Consider the following 15177-nt stretch of genomic DNA (forward strand, 5'->3'; position numbering starts at 1 on the left):
CACTCTGAGGAGATCCTGGGCCTGATCCCAAGTCCACAACTTGCCCCTTGGCTCCCTGCCTTCCTGGGCAGCTGTTCTGTCATAGGGACATCCTTTCTCACGTTTCCCTCCTGTGTTCGCGTGCATCTCCTGAAGCCAGGGCAGCCCTCCGGTAACCACAGTCCACACACCAAGGCCAGGACACGGTATCAGACCTGCAGCCCACACTCAAGTGCCCTGTTGTCCCAGGAGCCCTCACCACCCTTTGTGGCCGGAGCCAGTCCCAACCCCATGCTGCATCTGGCTGTTGCGACTGCCTCCCTCCATCCTTAATGCTCCTCGTCCCAACCTGGTCCTCAGTGTCTCTGGGCCTCGGCATCTGGGGATCCCAGCCATCAGTTCAGTGGAGTGTCCCCGGAGGGGCACCTGGGCCTGTATGTGTGTTTAGGGCCGGGTCCCTCCTAGGGGCCCTTGTGATGCCGCCTTAGGTCACGTGGTTCAGGTGGCTCCCCTGGGTCCCTCCGCTGGAGAAATGGGTTTTGCCTTTGCAGTCAGGACGTCATTTGGAGGGAGACATTTGGGGGCCAGGTACATAAGCCGCTCTTCACCGAGCTTCCCCCATGCGTTTCAGCTGCATCCGATGTTTTGCTGATTGCATTCCCTTCCATATTTATGTCAGCTTTCCACAGCAAGGATGTGCCTCCCCTTTTCCCAAATGCGTGTTCTTAGCCGTTTACGTACATCAGTGTGGATCTGCTGTTTTATGCAGATGGTTGCTCATTACGGCAGGATCACTGCAGTGCCGTCATTTGCTACAGATCATGCTGGGTTTGATGCGCAGACTTTCCTAGTTTTGCTGGCGGGGCCTTCGGTCGAGCTGGCTTCTGGGTCCTTCCGACACGTCCCCGTTGTCCGTTGAGCACTTGCGTGCTTTTGAGTCCCCGGAGTCCCCGCCCCATCTTGTACTTGCCCAGCCCCAGTCCTGGAACCTACCACTTCTCCAAGAATCCTGACTCCCTTTAGTGGAAACGATGTTTAAAAATGACACCTGGGTCCTGGGTGTGTGCACTGCAGCTGTGCGTCTGGGCCTCTCCATGCAGAGCTGGAAAGTGTGAACACACACGCACCCAGGACAGAACGTGTGTACAGACACGCACACCCGAGACCTCTGTCCATTTCTGCATCTACTGAGACCACGTGCTTGCACAGACACCTCCCTTCCCTCCCGGACGCGAGCTCCCCCGCCGCGGCCCCAGCTCTCTCTGGCGGGCTGGTGGCCTGTGGCCGTGGTGGGCCCGGGTGGCTGAAGACCCCGTCCCTCCCCTGCCCCTCCCTCACTGACTCGACGTCTTCCCCCAGGGCTGCAAGCACAACAGCTACGAAGATGCCAAGGCCTATGGCTTCAAGAACAAGCTGATCATCGTCTCGGCGGAGATGGCGGGCAACGGACTGTACAACTTCATCGTGCCACTCCGGGCCTACTACCGGCCCCGCAGGGAGCTCAACCCCATCGTGCTGCTGCTGGACAACAAGTGAGGCCAGCTGGGCTGGGGGGGCTGGGGGGGAGGCCGGCAGGGCCCGGGGTGCGGGTGGGCCCCTGGCCCTTTCCCACGCTCTCAGGCCCTCAGGGATGCTGCATCGTCCTCCCTCAGAGTCTCCCCGACCCAGCTGGGGCCCCACAACCATGAGCCCCTGGGCACCTACCCAGCACCACTACCCCCAGTCCTGGCAGCCCGGAGCCCAGAGTCCAGCTTTGGCCATCCTGCCCCCTGGGGCCTTGGTTTCCCCTGGGATGAAAAAGATCCTCCCCATTGGCCTCTCATCCAGGTCAGGGCCGGGCTGGACATGGGTGGCGGGAGCGGGTCAGGTGGGTGGCTCCAGGACCGGCTGTCCCCACAGGCCCGACCACCACTTCCTGGAGGCCATCTGCTGCTTCCCCATGGTCTACTACATGGAGGGCTCCGTGGACAAGTAAGGCGCTGGGCCCAGGGCGGTGGGCCACTCCCATTCTCAGAGGGAAGACCCCTGCTCTCCCCTCTGCCTCTGGGCGGTGGCTGGACCAGGCACCCAAAGGGAGTCTCCCTGCAGCCTGGACAGCCTGCTGCAGTGTGGCATCATCTACGCCGACAACCTGGTGGTGGTGGACAAGGAGAGCACCATGAGCGCCGAGGAGGACTACATGGCCGACGCCAAGACCATCGTCAACGTGCAGACCATGTTCCGGTGGGCGCCGCGGGCTCCTGTGCAGGGCAGATGCACCGAGCCCCCCTCTCCCCCACTGTGACCAGGGACCCTCTCTGAGCACCCCCACCAAGTCTGTGACCAAGGGACCCTCCCTGAGCCCCTCCACCAAGTCTGTGACCAGGGACCCTGAGCTCTCCCCATGTCTGTGACCAGGGACCCTCAGCCCCCTCCCCGTCGTGACCAGGGACCCTCCCCCTACCCAGGCTCTTCCCCAGCCTCAGCATCACCACAGAGCTCACCCACCCGTCCAACATGCGCTTCATGCAGTTCCGCGCCAAGGACAGCTACTCTCTGGCTCTTTCCAAACTGGAAAAGGTGAGTGGCCCCCTGCCCAACCTCCCCTGCCCGACCTGTGGAGCTGATGGGGTTCAGAGCCTGTACCAGAGCCTGGAGGGAGTGAATGAAGGGGCTGAGGGGCCCTGGGGGTTGGGGGCCACGGGAGGCCTGGGTGCCTGCCCTCCTCCAGCCAGAGGGCTTCAGAGATGGGGGCTCAGATGTAGCCAAGAGACGGTACGGTCATTGTCCAGGAGCAGCATCATCCCCTAAGGCAGGGTCCAGGCCTGGCCATGTGGGGGGCCGAGGCTGCCTGTCAAGTCAGAAACTTCTAACCCAGGTGACACCACCCTCAAACCTGAACCGTGTCCATTCTATGAACTGCCCAGAAGGGATGTGCCCGTCCCAGCACAGACGAGGGACTGGGAATCAGAGAGGGGAGTAATGTGCCTTAGGTCACACAGCGGAGCAGTGACAGAGCTGGAATCAGTTTTCTGCCCCTGGGGACCCCATGAGGCGCATCAGCCAGGATCAGGTGTGGAGCCCAGGGCAGAAAGACACCTTCAGGGACACCAGCAGTGCTGCCAGAGTGCCCTCAGCTCCCTGCTGACAGTTGCCCAGACGTCTGTCGGTCCCACCATCAGTGCTTGCAGCAAGGGAGCTGCAGGGCAGGAAGCAGCGCCAGCGAGAAGGGCCACGAGCGGGCTCCTGGGTGGCCTGGGCATCTCGCCTTCTTTCTGTCTGAATTGCATTCTGGTCCAGCAAGAAGGGTGGCCTCTTGGGCTCTGAGCCCACCCCTCCGTGGTAGGCCTGCCTCATGCAGGGGGGGGCAGCAGCCCCAAGATGTCCAAGTCCCAACCCCAGAACCTGCACAGAGTATGGGACACAAACAACTCAGTTAAGGATCCTGAGGTGGGAGATGACCCTGGACACCAGGGGGGGCCCACGCCATCACCCAGGCCCTTGTAAGATGGAGGCCAGAGGTCAGAGTCACAGAGGGGACAGTGCTGCACTGCCGGCCGTGAAGATGGAGGAGGGGGCCGCAAGCAGAGGGACATCCACTTCCAGAAACCAGGGAAGGTGGTGAAGAGATTCCCCTCGAGGGCCGCCTGAGGGACTCGGTCTTGATTCCAGGCCTGAAATCCACTTGGACCTGCCACTTCCAGACCGTGAGCGCGAATGTGTGATGTTTTAAGCTGTTGGGTTTTCGGTAACTTGTTCCAGCAGCCGAAGCAGGAATCACACATGGGGGGCCTTCAGAATCTGGGCCGTGGAGCCTCGTGAATGCCGTGTATGCAGGGAGGCAGGAACCACGAGACACACGTCTCTGCCTGCGCACCCCACCTTCCCCGATTTCACTTACAGAACACGAATTCCAGGATCAAATTACTAAGGGTGTTAGGAGTGCCAGAGTGGCAACAGTAGGGCATTAAACCAAGCACAGTCCCCATTTCTTCCCATCAGAGCCCCGAACCCTTACTCCTGACTCTGGCCCCTGAGTGTCTGGGGGGACACGTAGCTGGGCACTTGGCCTGTGGTCAGCTATCTGCTGGTGCTTGCCCCGCGACCATGGGCACCAGCCAGCCTGAGCCCCTGTCCTGCAGAGGGAGCGGGAGAACGGCTCCAACCTGGCCTTCATGTTCCGCCTGCCGTTCGCCGCCGGCCGCGTCTTCAGCATCAGCATGCTGGACACATTACTGTATCAGGTCAGCGGGAGGCAGGCAGGGAGGCGCCCGCGGTGCCGGGCCGGGGCCCAGCCACTCTTGGTCTCTGGCCGATGTCCAGTCCAAGTTCTGAGCGCCCACCCCTGGGCCCCGGGAGCAGCAGGGGCTCACCTCTAAACGTCCCCCGTCCTCTTCCTCCCAGAAGGTGCTGCGCTGGGGTCACCTCCCAGCAGCCTTCGGTTTCTGATCCCTTTTGACCAAGTGAATCACCACGGCCAGGGAAGGCTGCCCAGCTCTGTCTGCTGGGCACGCTGTGCTGGGGGCCCAGCAAGCAGGTGGCATGGGAGGCTGGGGTCATGTCCGGGGAACCAGTGGAGCCCTGGGATTGGGGGGCGGTCTGGGCCCCCATCCCGGCCTCACCACCACCCCTCCTTCCAGTCATTTGTGAAAGACTACATGATCCCCATCACCAGGCTGCTGCTGGGCCTGGACACCACGCCGGGCTCCGGCTACCTCTGTGCCGTAAGTGCCCTGGGCCGGCCGGGCGGGCGGCAGGCTGTGCCCGGGGGGAGCCCAGGGGAGGGAGGCCAGCCCAGCCCAGGGCTCCTACGCGTTCCAGATGAAGATCACCGAGGATGACCTGTGGATCCGCACCTACGGCCGCCTCTTCCAGAAGCTGTGCTCCTCCAGCGCCGAGATCCCCATCGGTATCTACAGGACCCAGTGCCACGTCTTCTCCACCTCAGAGGTTTGCAGGGAGGGGGCTCCCACTGGGGCAGCCCCCTCTTTCTAGCTTTGGGGATCTGGGCCTTTGCTGTCAGGTCCTGTCACGGTCAGGTCCACGTGCGGCACCCTTTGGGTGGCTGTAACCCCCAATGGGGCAGGGGAGGCTCCAGAGCACCGAGGGGCCGCAGACTACCAGCTAGAACCACGGAAATCGGCCTGCCCACTGTCCTGAGCCCACGAGGGCTTGGGCAGCATTGGGGGCTGGGGACAGAAGCACCCACAGGTACCCAGGCTGCCCTGGTTTCCTTTGCAGCCCCACAACCTCAGGGCCCAGGTGAGTGGCCCCTTTGGGCCCACGTGGGTTCACTTAACTCACAAGAGTCCTGCCTGAGCCCACACTCACCCCAGGCCTGGGAGGGGGTGAGGGAACAGGTCCCCAGGATGTGCTGGCCGAGGTGCAGCTCAGAGGCCTCCTCACCCCCCACCCCGCCGCGTACAGGTGGGGACAAGGCCCGATGGGAAGACCGGGATCCCCCCATCACGTGCCACCTGCACCTCAGGCCACGGCCCCTATCTTGGCGGGTGCACCTTCCTCCCCACTGTCTGTCCCAACCTCCATGCCCCCAGGCCCCCACATCACCCCCAGAGCCCCACACCCCCACCGAGCCACCCAAGGCCCTGGTGCTTCAGAGCCCACCATGCACCCGCCCCAGCTCTCCCCACCCACCCCCCTGCCAAGATGAAGCAACTGAGTGGCACAGAGGAGGTGGCCCTCTTGTGGCAAAGTCAGGACATGCATGGCCCAGAGGCTGAGGGAGGTGCCCTCTCTCACCAGCAAATCAGGGACAGACCTGGAACCAGGGCTACTGAGTGGACAGTTTGGGGCTCAGGAGAAAGGCTCTGGCCTGGCACCCCCTCCCCAGCTGGAGAGGAAGGCACTCACGCCCTTGGGCTGGGGACCCTCCGGAGGCTGTGACTGTCCTCCCCACACCCCTTCCGTGGGTCCCGTCCCATGCTCTGTTCAGCACCCCTCCCCGTCCCGCTCCCTCCCCTTCCATCTCTGCCCCAGCCAGTCCTCTGTTTGCATGCCCTCCCCTGGCCCTCACTCCTCCTGCCTGCCAGTCCCAGGTCTCTGTGAGCGTGGAGGACTGCGAGGACACGCGGGAAGTGAAGGGGCCCTGGGGCTCGCGGGTGGGCGGCGGCGGCGGCAGCGCCCACGGCCGGCAGACAGCAGGCGCCGACCCGGCTGAGCATCCGCTCCTGCGGCGCAAGAGCCTGCCGTGGGCACGGAGACTGAGCCGCAAGGGCCCCCGGCACTCGGGGAAGGCGGCGGCCGAGTGGATCAGCCAGCAGCGGCTCAGCCTGTACCAGCGCTCCGAGCGGCAGGAGCTCTCCGAGCTGGTTAAAAACCGCATGAAGCACCTGGGGCTGCCCACCACTGGCTATGGTAAGGCCGCCCCGCCTGCCGGCCTGGCCCAGCCCACGGGGTGCCCACCCCATGTCTGTCGGAGCTCCGCTGCTGGGGCGGGTGCAGGAGCCCCGAGAGGAAAGGGCTCACCCCCTCTGCTCTGCAGATACGGGCGCAGAGCTGGCCGAGCCGGCACGCAGCAGCCCCCGAGGAGGCCACCGTGGGGCTCCCCAAAAGCCAAGGGCACAAGCCTTGGTGGGGACTGATGAGCCATTCCTGGCCAGTCCTGCTGGGATCAGGGGTGCAGGGGCCCTGCAACAGGAACAGGAACAGGAGACCCCAGAGACCCAGGCCCCCCTCCCCTTCCCCTCCCAGCAGCCAGAGGTCCGGTGGGGGCAGGTCAGGGGCAGCTGGTCGAATGGCCCAGCACCAAGGCACGCTTCCTGGCTGCCCCTGGGGCATTGCCGCCCTGTTCCTGCTACCCCGGGGCAGGGCCACCCAGGCATTCATAATTGGCAGATTCACCCTGTAGCTCATTTTGGGGAAAAGCTGGTGACCTTGACCATGAACAGACCTGGGGTGCCCTGGCTGGGCCAGAGGAGAGACGTTCACCTCCTCCTTCACTCCAGAGATGCTGCCTCTGTTGATGGGGCCAAGAGGCCACGCTCCCACTGCTGGCCGGCCTTGTCCACGCCCTGGGCTGAGTGGAGGCTCTGGCCTCCTTTGGGTTCCATCTCGGGGACTCTGCCCACCGCCCAGGCCTGGCTCTGTCCCCCAGAGGTGCCCAGCCTCCCCACCTTCTGGGTCAGGGGCCCGTGAGCCCCCTCCCAGTGGGACCAGGCAGCTCAGGCTTCACTCAGAAGCTGCCAAAGGGTCACTCCAGCCAGGCTGTCTGCTGGCTGTGCACACCTGGCCCCGAGGGGGACGGGTGGCCCACGAGAGCCGCCCCAGCCCCTCCCCGCCACACAATTTACCTTTGTCCCCTCTCAGTGACTCTTCCCCAGGTGGGTGCTGTCACCCCTTCTGGGTAGAACACTGACCACTGAGGTTCCAAGTGGGGTTCCCAGTGTTCACTGCCCCAGGTTGCATGCTGGCAGACTGAGACTCCAGCCGGGCTGACCCCTAGGGCAGGGACCCGCCTCCGCAGCCTTCCCCTCAGCTGCTGAGACCCCCCGCCAGCCCCCACCCGAGCTTGGTAGCCGACTTCTGTCAGGGACAGACAGGCCTCTCAGCTGGTGGTCGCTGGTCCCATGTGCAGCTGGCTGCCCCCACCCTGCTGTGCCGGCTGCCACCTCCGCACTGCTTGCTGACCTCTCTCTCTCTGTTTCTGTCTGTCCTTCTTTTTGTGTGTTCCGTAGAGGATGTAGCAAATTTAACAGCCAGTGATGTCATGAATCGGGTAAACCTGGGATATTTGCAAGGTAATTCTGCTCCGGCGGCCGGAGTCTGGCCTAGAGGGCTTGCCAGCGCCATGCTGACAGTCAGCCTGGTGGCCGCCTGCCCTGGCCAGGGAGGCAGATAGGACAAGGCACGAGAGAGGGTCCCGCAGGCAGGAAGTCACGTGCTCCCAGGCCGCCCCACTGCAGGGACCTTGACCTCCCCTCTGGGCCTGTTGCCAACGGGACGGACCCCAGGGGGCCTGTGGTTTGTGCCGGTGCCCGGACTGTGGAGCTCACCCCAGTACCCCAGTCTCCTTACCCCGACTGTCGTCTAAGCCCTGACCTGACCACACAGGCAGGCGTCTGCCTGCAGCCAGGCCCTGGGGATGCCCGAGGACCCTAAGCCCACCCAGCTCTCGGAAAGCACCCAGATGGCTCCAGCCCAGGGTGCCCACGCCCCTGCACGGTGGGGTGTGGTGAGGCCTGGGCTGGCGCCTGGGGCCTTGGGGTCTGCTCCACCCTGAGACGTCGAGGGCCCCCCAAGCCAGGTAGACTGCTGACGTCCATGCCCCGCCTGGGGCTTCAAGAAGGGTATTCCCTCTTCAGTTAAAGCAGAGTCTGTCTGCACCCCATTTCTCATAGTCTACAGGCTCAGGTGCTGCCTGGACTCCGTTTTTTCCAAGAAGACACCCTGTAGACCCCAGACCTGCCCCAAGACCCCAGCAGAGGTCAGAGCAGAGCCTGGGCCACAGGCCCCATTGCTGGGACCCTTTCCTACCCTGGGCTCCTCATGCCCCAGGGGGAGCTCGGAGCCCACATGCCCAGGTCCCTGGGGTTGGGGTGAGCCCAGAGCTGCCCTGAGTCCAGGGAGGCGTTAGCTCAGGTGGGCCTGTTTCTTGCGATGACCTGGCGACATCTAGGGGCAGGCCCAGGAGTGAGCTCTGTGCTTCACTTCACAGACGGGGGTGCTGCCGGGAGCTGGCCTGCTTGCCCTGCGCTCCTCCTCACCCCGCGCCCCATGACTCCGCTCATGAAGACCCACCAGGCCAGCACGGGTCCGAGCCTGGGGCTTCTATGAATGGATGGCTGTAGCCCCCTTCCGACACCCGGCTGCGCCCCTGCTTCCTGCCATGGCTCCTGGGCAGGGACGGCCTCCCCTATGGGGTCACCAGGACTCACTGGGTGGTGTTTACTGAGCACCCCTGCCACCACCATGTGGACTCCAAGAGGTGCCTGGGCCAGGACCTAAAACCAGAGGGGAGGCTAATAGGTGTCCAGTGGGGCACCATCCATGAGGGCCCCCAGCTGCATGCAGATGAGGGAGGAAACACCACCAGCCCCAACACACAGACACAACCCCTTCCTCACAGCCACCCTGGGGGGCACTACAGTACCTTCAATTCATGGAGGAGGAGAGCAAGGCTGGGGTCGGAGCAGGGGCTCCAGAGGAGTGAAGTGGACGCCAGAGCTGGGCGGGAGCCTGTGTGCAAGTGCCCAGAGCACAGCGGCCATGGTGAAGCCCACCCATCCCAGGGAATCAGGGTCTGTGCCTCATGACTGACCATGCTCAGCCTGGCCCCCCGTTCCCCGCCCCCGGCTCTCAGCCCTGTGCCCTAGAAGCACAAAGCTGGCCTCACTCGGGCCAGCCACAGGCCCATCAGTCCCAGAAACGCCCATGGTCCGTCCACCCCGGGGGAGGAGCAGAGTCTAGGCCAGGTGGGGAGGGCCAGCAAGGCAGGCGTGGTTCTCGCCCTTGTCCAGCAGAGGGGCCCAGACATGCCCTTTCCTTTTTCACTTGTTCTGACTACGCATCTGTCACCAAGTGGCTGCCCAGCTAATGGCTGTGCTCAGGGTTGCGGGGTCCCCAGGGGCCTTCAGAAGCCGCCTCCCTCTCCCACCTGCGTCTTGCTGCTGCCGGCTCCATGCTGCCCACCCCGGAAATGCTTAGCCTCCAGCAGGAGCCACCCCCTCAGAACACACAGCTGCCATCAAAGGGTCCCAGCCCCGGCCCTGGCCATCAGGCAGGGTGACTCACCTGTGTGGTGGGGGGGCCGAGTAGGCAGGCGTCCCATCCCTGGGTACAGACGTGAAGGCTGGCACAGATGACCATCAGAGTCTCCACGTATCTGTTGGCCCCCCAAGTCCCAGCCCATGCCCCTGCCTGCTCCCCTGGAAGCACACTGTGCTCCACCTGTCCCTGAGGGGACCCCGAATCCACCACCAGATTCGGCTCTGAACTCAGCAGTTCAGAGAAGCAAGACCCAGACAAGCCAACAGCAGCCGCTCCCGCTCCCCGGAGAACTCCGTCCCTCAGTGGCTGTGGCCAGTGCACTCCCGGTGGGGGGGCGGCGCAGAGGCCACCCAGGGCTGGAGCCCTCTGGAGGGCGGCCCCTTGAGGCCCAGTCCTGGGTCAGGAGGTGCCTTTAGACATCACCAGATGATAAATTAAGGCCACAAGCTTTAATTGAGGGTCACTGCTGAATGGTGGCCAGCGAGACACCTGGGAGGTGATCAGTTTCTCCTGAACCCATTTGCACCCCTGTGGGTCACACCCCGTGAGCCAGATGCCGGGCTATCCCCAGGACAGGCAGCAGCCCGGGCTCCGAGTGCACCCAAGGGCCCCCTCCAGGAGGGTAAGCTGGTAGACACTCTGGGCTGGGCCACAGAACAGGTTTCAGGAAATGGAGGACAAGTCCAGAGTGGAAGGCTGAGGAGGGACGGGGTGGCCTGTGTGGGGCAGAGACGAGCCTGAGGGCTGGGCCAGGGGTGTGTGCAGGTGATGGGGGTGTGTGGTGGTGCCAGTGTGTGCATACGTGTAGGTGTGGGCGGGTGTGGGCAGCTGTGCTGGATGCCTCTGCTCAGGGCCACCACGTCTTGAGGTGCTGGTGACTCAGCTGAGCAAGCTGCCTAGGTAGGGGGTGGGTCAGAACTGGTGCCCCCGCCCCTCATGGCTGACCCAACCTGTGCAGGGTCGGGGTGTGGCAGCTGTCTGCCAGGGAAGGCGGCCCCAGCTGGGTTCAACAGGACCAGGGCTCAGGCAGGATGGCTGGAGAGGCCGGGAGGAAGCTGCCGCCACTGCTCCGAGCCCCACAGAGCGGAGGTGGGCAGGGGCAGAGTGGTGACCACCCGCCGGGGCCCTGTCTCCTCTGCAGACGAGATGAATGACCACCAGAACACCCTCTCCTACGTCCTCATCAACCCCCCGCCTGACACGAGGCTGGAGCCCAACGACATCGTGTAAGTACCTTGTACCCGAGCAAGTGTGGACAGCTGCCTGTCTGCCACCTGTGTGACGGCCCTGCGCACCCACACCTCCTGCCCTCCCCGCAGGTATCTCATCCGCTCCGACCCCCTGGCCCACGTGGCCAGCGGCCCCAAGAGCCGGAAGAGCAGCTGTAGCAACAAGCTGGCCTCCTGCAACCCGGAGACGCGGGATGAGACGCAGCTTTGAGCTGCCTAGAGCCCCTCCGCCACCCTGTCCCCTCCCGACTCTGCAAGCCGCGTGATGCATGAGCCTGCAAGGGCCTGTCACTTGGCCCAGCCAACCGGCCAGAGCTGCCCCGGGACTGGCCCAGGGGGAGCAGACCTCACCTAGGTGGGGGCGAGGCTGCCCCGGGCACCACAAGAAAGCTGGTGGAAGTCTTTTTTAACCTGTTTTTACAGATCCATACAACTCACATGTCTACACAAACGCACCGCAACTCGTGACTGGGTCTGACTGAGGTGACAGGCGGGGAGCCTGGCTGGAGCCTGGCTGGATCCTGGATGCAGGGCGGGCAGGAGCCTGGGCCGAGCCCCGGCCCCACACTGGGCTCACATGGAGCGCACTCCAGACCAGGAGAGCCACGCCCACCTCAACCCGCCCGTGTTCATGGCCACGCACCCGGGCCAGTTCGTGGGCCTGCCCTCGGCTCTAGGCCAGGCTGCAGGTGGTGGGCTGCTCTCCCTGGCCCTGTGGGTCCCAGCTGGTCTCAGCTGTGAGGTCTGACCCGGAGTCAGGCCACACGGGGCTCCAGAACCAGGCACAGGCGAGCAAGGGAGCCCCTTCCAGAAGGAGACGGAAAGCAAGGGGGTCTCCATCTTGGCCAAGCCCCTGGCTGAGGCTGGGCGGGCTCTGGACATATGAGGGGGGAGGTGGGGCTGCCTGAGACCCCCAGAGGGGCCCACAGACCATGACTCTGTGGAAGAAAATCAGACAATGTCCTTTTTCTGTCTCTACGTGGAACTTGCGCAGCCGCGCCGTCTGACACCCTTTTAACGCCAGACCTGAAGCACAACTCAGCCCCCCGGGGCTGCTGGCCCGTATCTCCCGGGTGGAGATTTCTCACTGAAGAAGGGGCTCTGGTTGCCACCACGGTTCCTTTGTGACTGTTTGACGGGTTTTGCACGGTCAGTGCTGGAAACTTCTATTAAATGGATGCATTCTGCAGACACGAGGATCCTTGTAAGGCAGACCCCGTGGCCCCCCGCTCCGGCCTGTGTAGGCCCCTCCCAGGCGCCCAATTTCAAGGGTTAGGAACACCTGCTCTGGTCCCCAACCCACCTGGACCCCACAGGGAAGACCCCAACCCCAAGGAAATGCTGGTGGCCTGGGTCCTCCCCAAAAAGTGGGAAGCAAGTCAGGTGATGGGGAGGGGGGTCCCAGTGTCCAGGAGGACTCCCTGGTGAGCTGCCCAGTCCTGGAGCCCGGCTGAGTCCTGGTGAGGGTGACAGAGACCCAGGCTCTGTCCAGCTGTGGCACTTGTGCACAACCCCCGAGGCCCACAGCTGGGCACCTCGCCAGCACAAAGGCACCTGTTTGTTTGGGGTGGGAGCTCTTGCTCAGAGTACCCCAAGAGACTGGCAGGCGAAGGACCCACACAGCCCCCAGGGTGGGACATGACCCAATGCCAGCCTCTTCTCCCTGTGCCCTGGCCACAGGGCCAGCTCTCACCCCACATTGCCCTCCTGGGACCCTCCTGCCCAGAAAGTGTCTACAAGCCCAACAGGGGGCGGTGCTGGGGACAGTGCTGGCTGTGAGCTGTCAGGAAGGTGCTGCTGATCTGGGAAGGGAAACCTGGGGCTCTTAACAGAGTGACAGGCTGTCGACATGGGCTGGGGTGGCCTCTGGGGGCCAGGGCCTGTCCCAGAGGGTGTCAGTGGCTTCCAGGGTTCTGCCAGCAAGTGTCCCCTCCTGGCCAGCCACCCCTCCTGGCACTCACGCTCCAGCTCCCTGAGAGAATGGGGGCAGAGGGGACCCTACCTGGCCACTGGACGGGGGGCTCCATCCTGGCAGGGCTGCAGCCCCTCAAACCCCACACCGGGAAGACAGCATCTGGGAGGCAGCCCTGGAAGCTGCCCGAGTTGAGTTCGGGGTTCAGAGGGCAGGGACTGAGGAGAGGGTTCTGCCCCAGACCAGGACGCAGGCTCACGTCCACTGCTCCCTGAGGACAGAGGGCCCAGCAAAGGCCGGAGACCTGAACCTAGGAGCTATTCCTGCCCAGAACCGGCAAGTAGAGGGACGTGCAAAGTTAGACAACGAGAGGGAGGTGAGAGGAGCTGGAGCCACGTAGAACACTCACTAGAACCACAGGAGTGGGACAGGGAGACGGAGACGAAAGACAGGGTGGGAACACGTGCACCTGTCAGCAGACAGACCCCCGGGGGCGCGGAGGAAGGAGGCCCGGCCTCGGGGAGGGGCCATGGCCCAGCCTGTCCTCCTCCCCTCCCGGCAGATGCATGCTGGCACAGGGTCCCAGCCCTTGATGGCACGAGGCCACAGCAAGGCCTCCATTTGGTCTCCACAGAAGCACGAAGCAGGCGCCCCCACAACACTCAGACCCCGGCCACACCCAGCCATCTCAAAGGTGACTTTTCTTTACGGGGACTCAACCTCGGGTGGACTCCTGCGCGCACTGACTGGTGGACTTCTCAGAAGAGAGCTGCAGAGTCTTCTTTGAAACTGGCAAGCTACAGCTTCTCACAGGCTGGGCGGGGCTGCGTCTGGAGGGCCGGGGCCCAGGGCCCGACAGTAATGCAGGCTGGCCGCACGCTGCAGTCTGCGGTCCAGGACCTCAGCCTGCCCACCCCGCAGCAGCCCCGCCCACCTGGGGCTTGCGGGGCTCAGCTGGGATCTCCGCGGGCAGGGGCTGGCAGAGCACCTCCCAGAACTCCAGGTCTCCAGGGCGGCCAGCTGGCCAGGGCCACCTTCATCCCCAGTGATTACAGCAGGAGCTTGGGGGCACCCAGAGCAGGGCCTCCAGCTGGGACCGTCCCAGATTGGGGGGGGGGCTCCCTGCAGCATGTCCCACCTCACCCTGGTCACAGAGCGTTGCGGTGGGAGTGACCGGCAGGTCCTCTGTGGCCGTGGCACCCTGCGTGGGCACCTGCCTGAGGGCAGCACTCCGCGCTGCCTCCCTCACCACACAGGCAGGCCCAAACCCTCTGCAGCCATTCCGCAGTGGGGGCACCGCCTGGCTCCCACTCCGGCACGTCACTGTAGGCTCAGAGAGGCCCGCTGGACCAGGAGATGTGGGCCAGGCTTGGGGGCGTCTTCCTCTCCCCCGGAAGACACCCTTCCTGCCAGGCCTGCTCTGTCAGGGACGCAGCTGTGGCTGTGAGGGCCCCACAGGCCCATCTGCCCGAGGCCAGGATGGTTTCCCTTCATGGTCGTGGCCTCAGGGCCCTGCTCCGCCCTCCTGCTGGGCACCTGGGCAGTGTAACTGGGAGCCTGGAGGGGCTGGCGACCAGGAGGATGTCCAGGGACACGAGGTTTCCACTGGGGGTGCGACATGAGTGTGTGGACAAGGGGGTGGCAGCTCAGGAGGCCTGCGTCCCGCGTCCCCCTCCGGGGCCCTTATCACAGCACTCTGAGCCCCCTGCCGGGGGTGGCTGCCGGATCCCTGCCACCCCAGGGCCTGTCCCTCTCGGGCACTTGGGCGTGAAGTGCAGCATCACGCTTGTGGACTGAGCTGCACCCTCCTGCCATCCTCAGGAGCGCCTGGGGCTCTGAGGCTGCAGACCACACCTTGGTCCCTGCTCCACCTGGGAGGTGCCCTCTGAGGCCTGAGTTTCATCCTTTAGAAGACTGGTGCAGGGGGCGACGGGCATACGAAGTGTTTTTGATAGAAAAAGCATCTTTACCCAGGACTGTTCCACACCAGCCCCCCCCCCCCAGTTCTAGGTGACTTAGGCCCAAGTTAACAACTTGGGGTCACAGTGGACCTCCACTCCGGCCCTGGTCACCTCCAGGGAGGTCACTGGCTCCTACAGATCTCTTCTCTGGCTGGCACCTCCACTACCTCAGAGGGACTCTTTGTCAGGGGGAGGGTCCCCGAAGGTCTACAGGGAACCTGGCCCCCAGGCCGGGGTCCTGGAAGCCGCAAGACCCAGGCCTCCAGGGTCTCTCTGGGGTTGTGTTGTGAGGGCGGCTCACCAATGCCGCCTTTCTGCTGCCCCAAACCGTCCCAGTGCCTGAGCCACAGCTCCCTCTAGACGTCGGGGGCTCAGATTGGCTCTGAGCATC

The 15177-nt window shown here is 64.1% G+C and overlaps 1 protein-coding gene across 2 annotated transcripts in view; it reads left to right on the forward strand.

Annotated features, from left to right (window-relative positions):
• KCNT1 (potassium sodium-activated channel subfamily T member 1) overlaps positions 1–12104 on the forward strand; it is a 38136-nt gene extending 26032 nt beyond the window's left edge. Inside the window, exons 21-31 of one of the 2 annotated variants that reach the window (XM_074362501.1) lie at positions 1339–1511; positions 1879–1950; positions 2068–2202; positions 2427–2538; positions 4101–4202; positions 4599–4682; positions 4780–4908; positions 5200–5220; positions 6009–6333; positions 10826–10910; positions 11004–12104. In XM_074362501.1, coding sequence (XP_074218602.1) covers positions 1339–1511; positions 1879–1950; positions 2068–2202; positions 2427–2538; positions 4101–4202; positions 4599–4682; positions 4780–4908; positions 5200–5220; positions 6009–6333; positions 10826–10910; positions 11004–11124 — 1359 coding nt within the window. In that variant the 3' untranslated portion in view covers positions 11125–12104. Of the gene's footprint in view, positions 1–1338; positions 1512–1878; positions 1951–2067; positions 2203–2426; positions 2539–4100; positions 4203–4598; positions 4683–4779; positions 4909–5199; positions 5221–6008; positions 6334–7652; positions 7716–10825; positions 10911–11003 lie in introns of both variants that reach the window. The other variant, XM_074362500.1, reaches the window with a different exon arrangement.
• Positions 12105–15177: the final 3073 nt, after the last annotated feature.

The sequence above is a fragment of the Camelus bactrianus genome, chromosome 4 (genome assembly GCF_048773025.1).
Source record: "Camelus bactrianus isolate YW-2024 breed Bactrian camel chromosome 4, ASM4877302v1, whole genome shotgun sequence".
Taxonomy (NCBI): Eukaryota; Metazoa; Chordata; class Mammalia; order Artiodactyla; family Camelidae; genus Camelus; species Camelus bactrianus.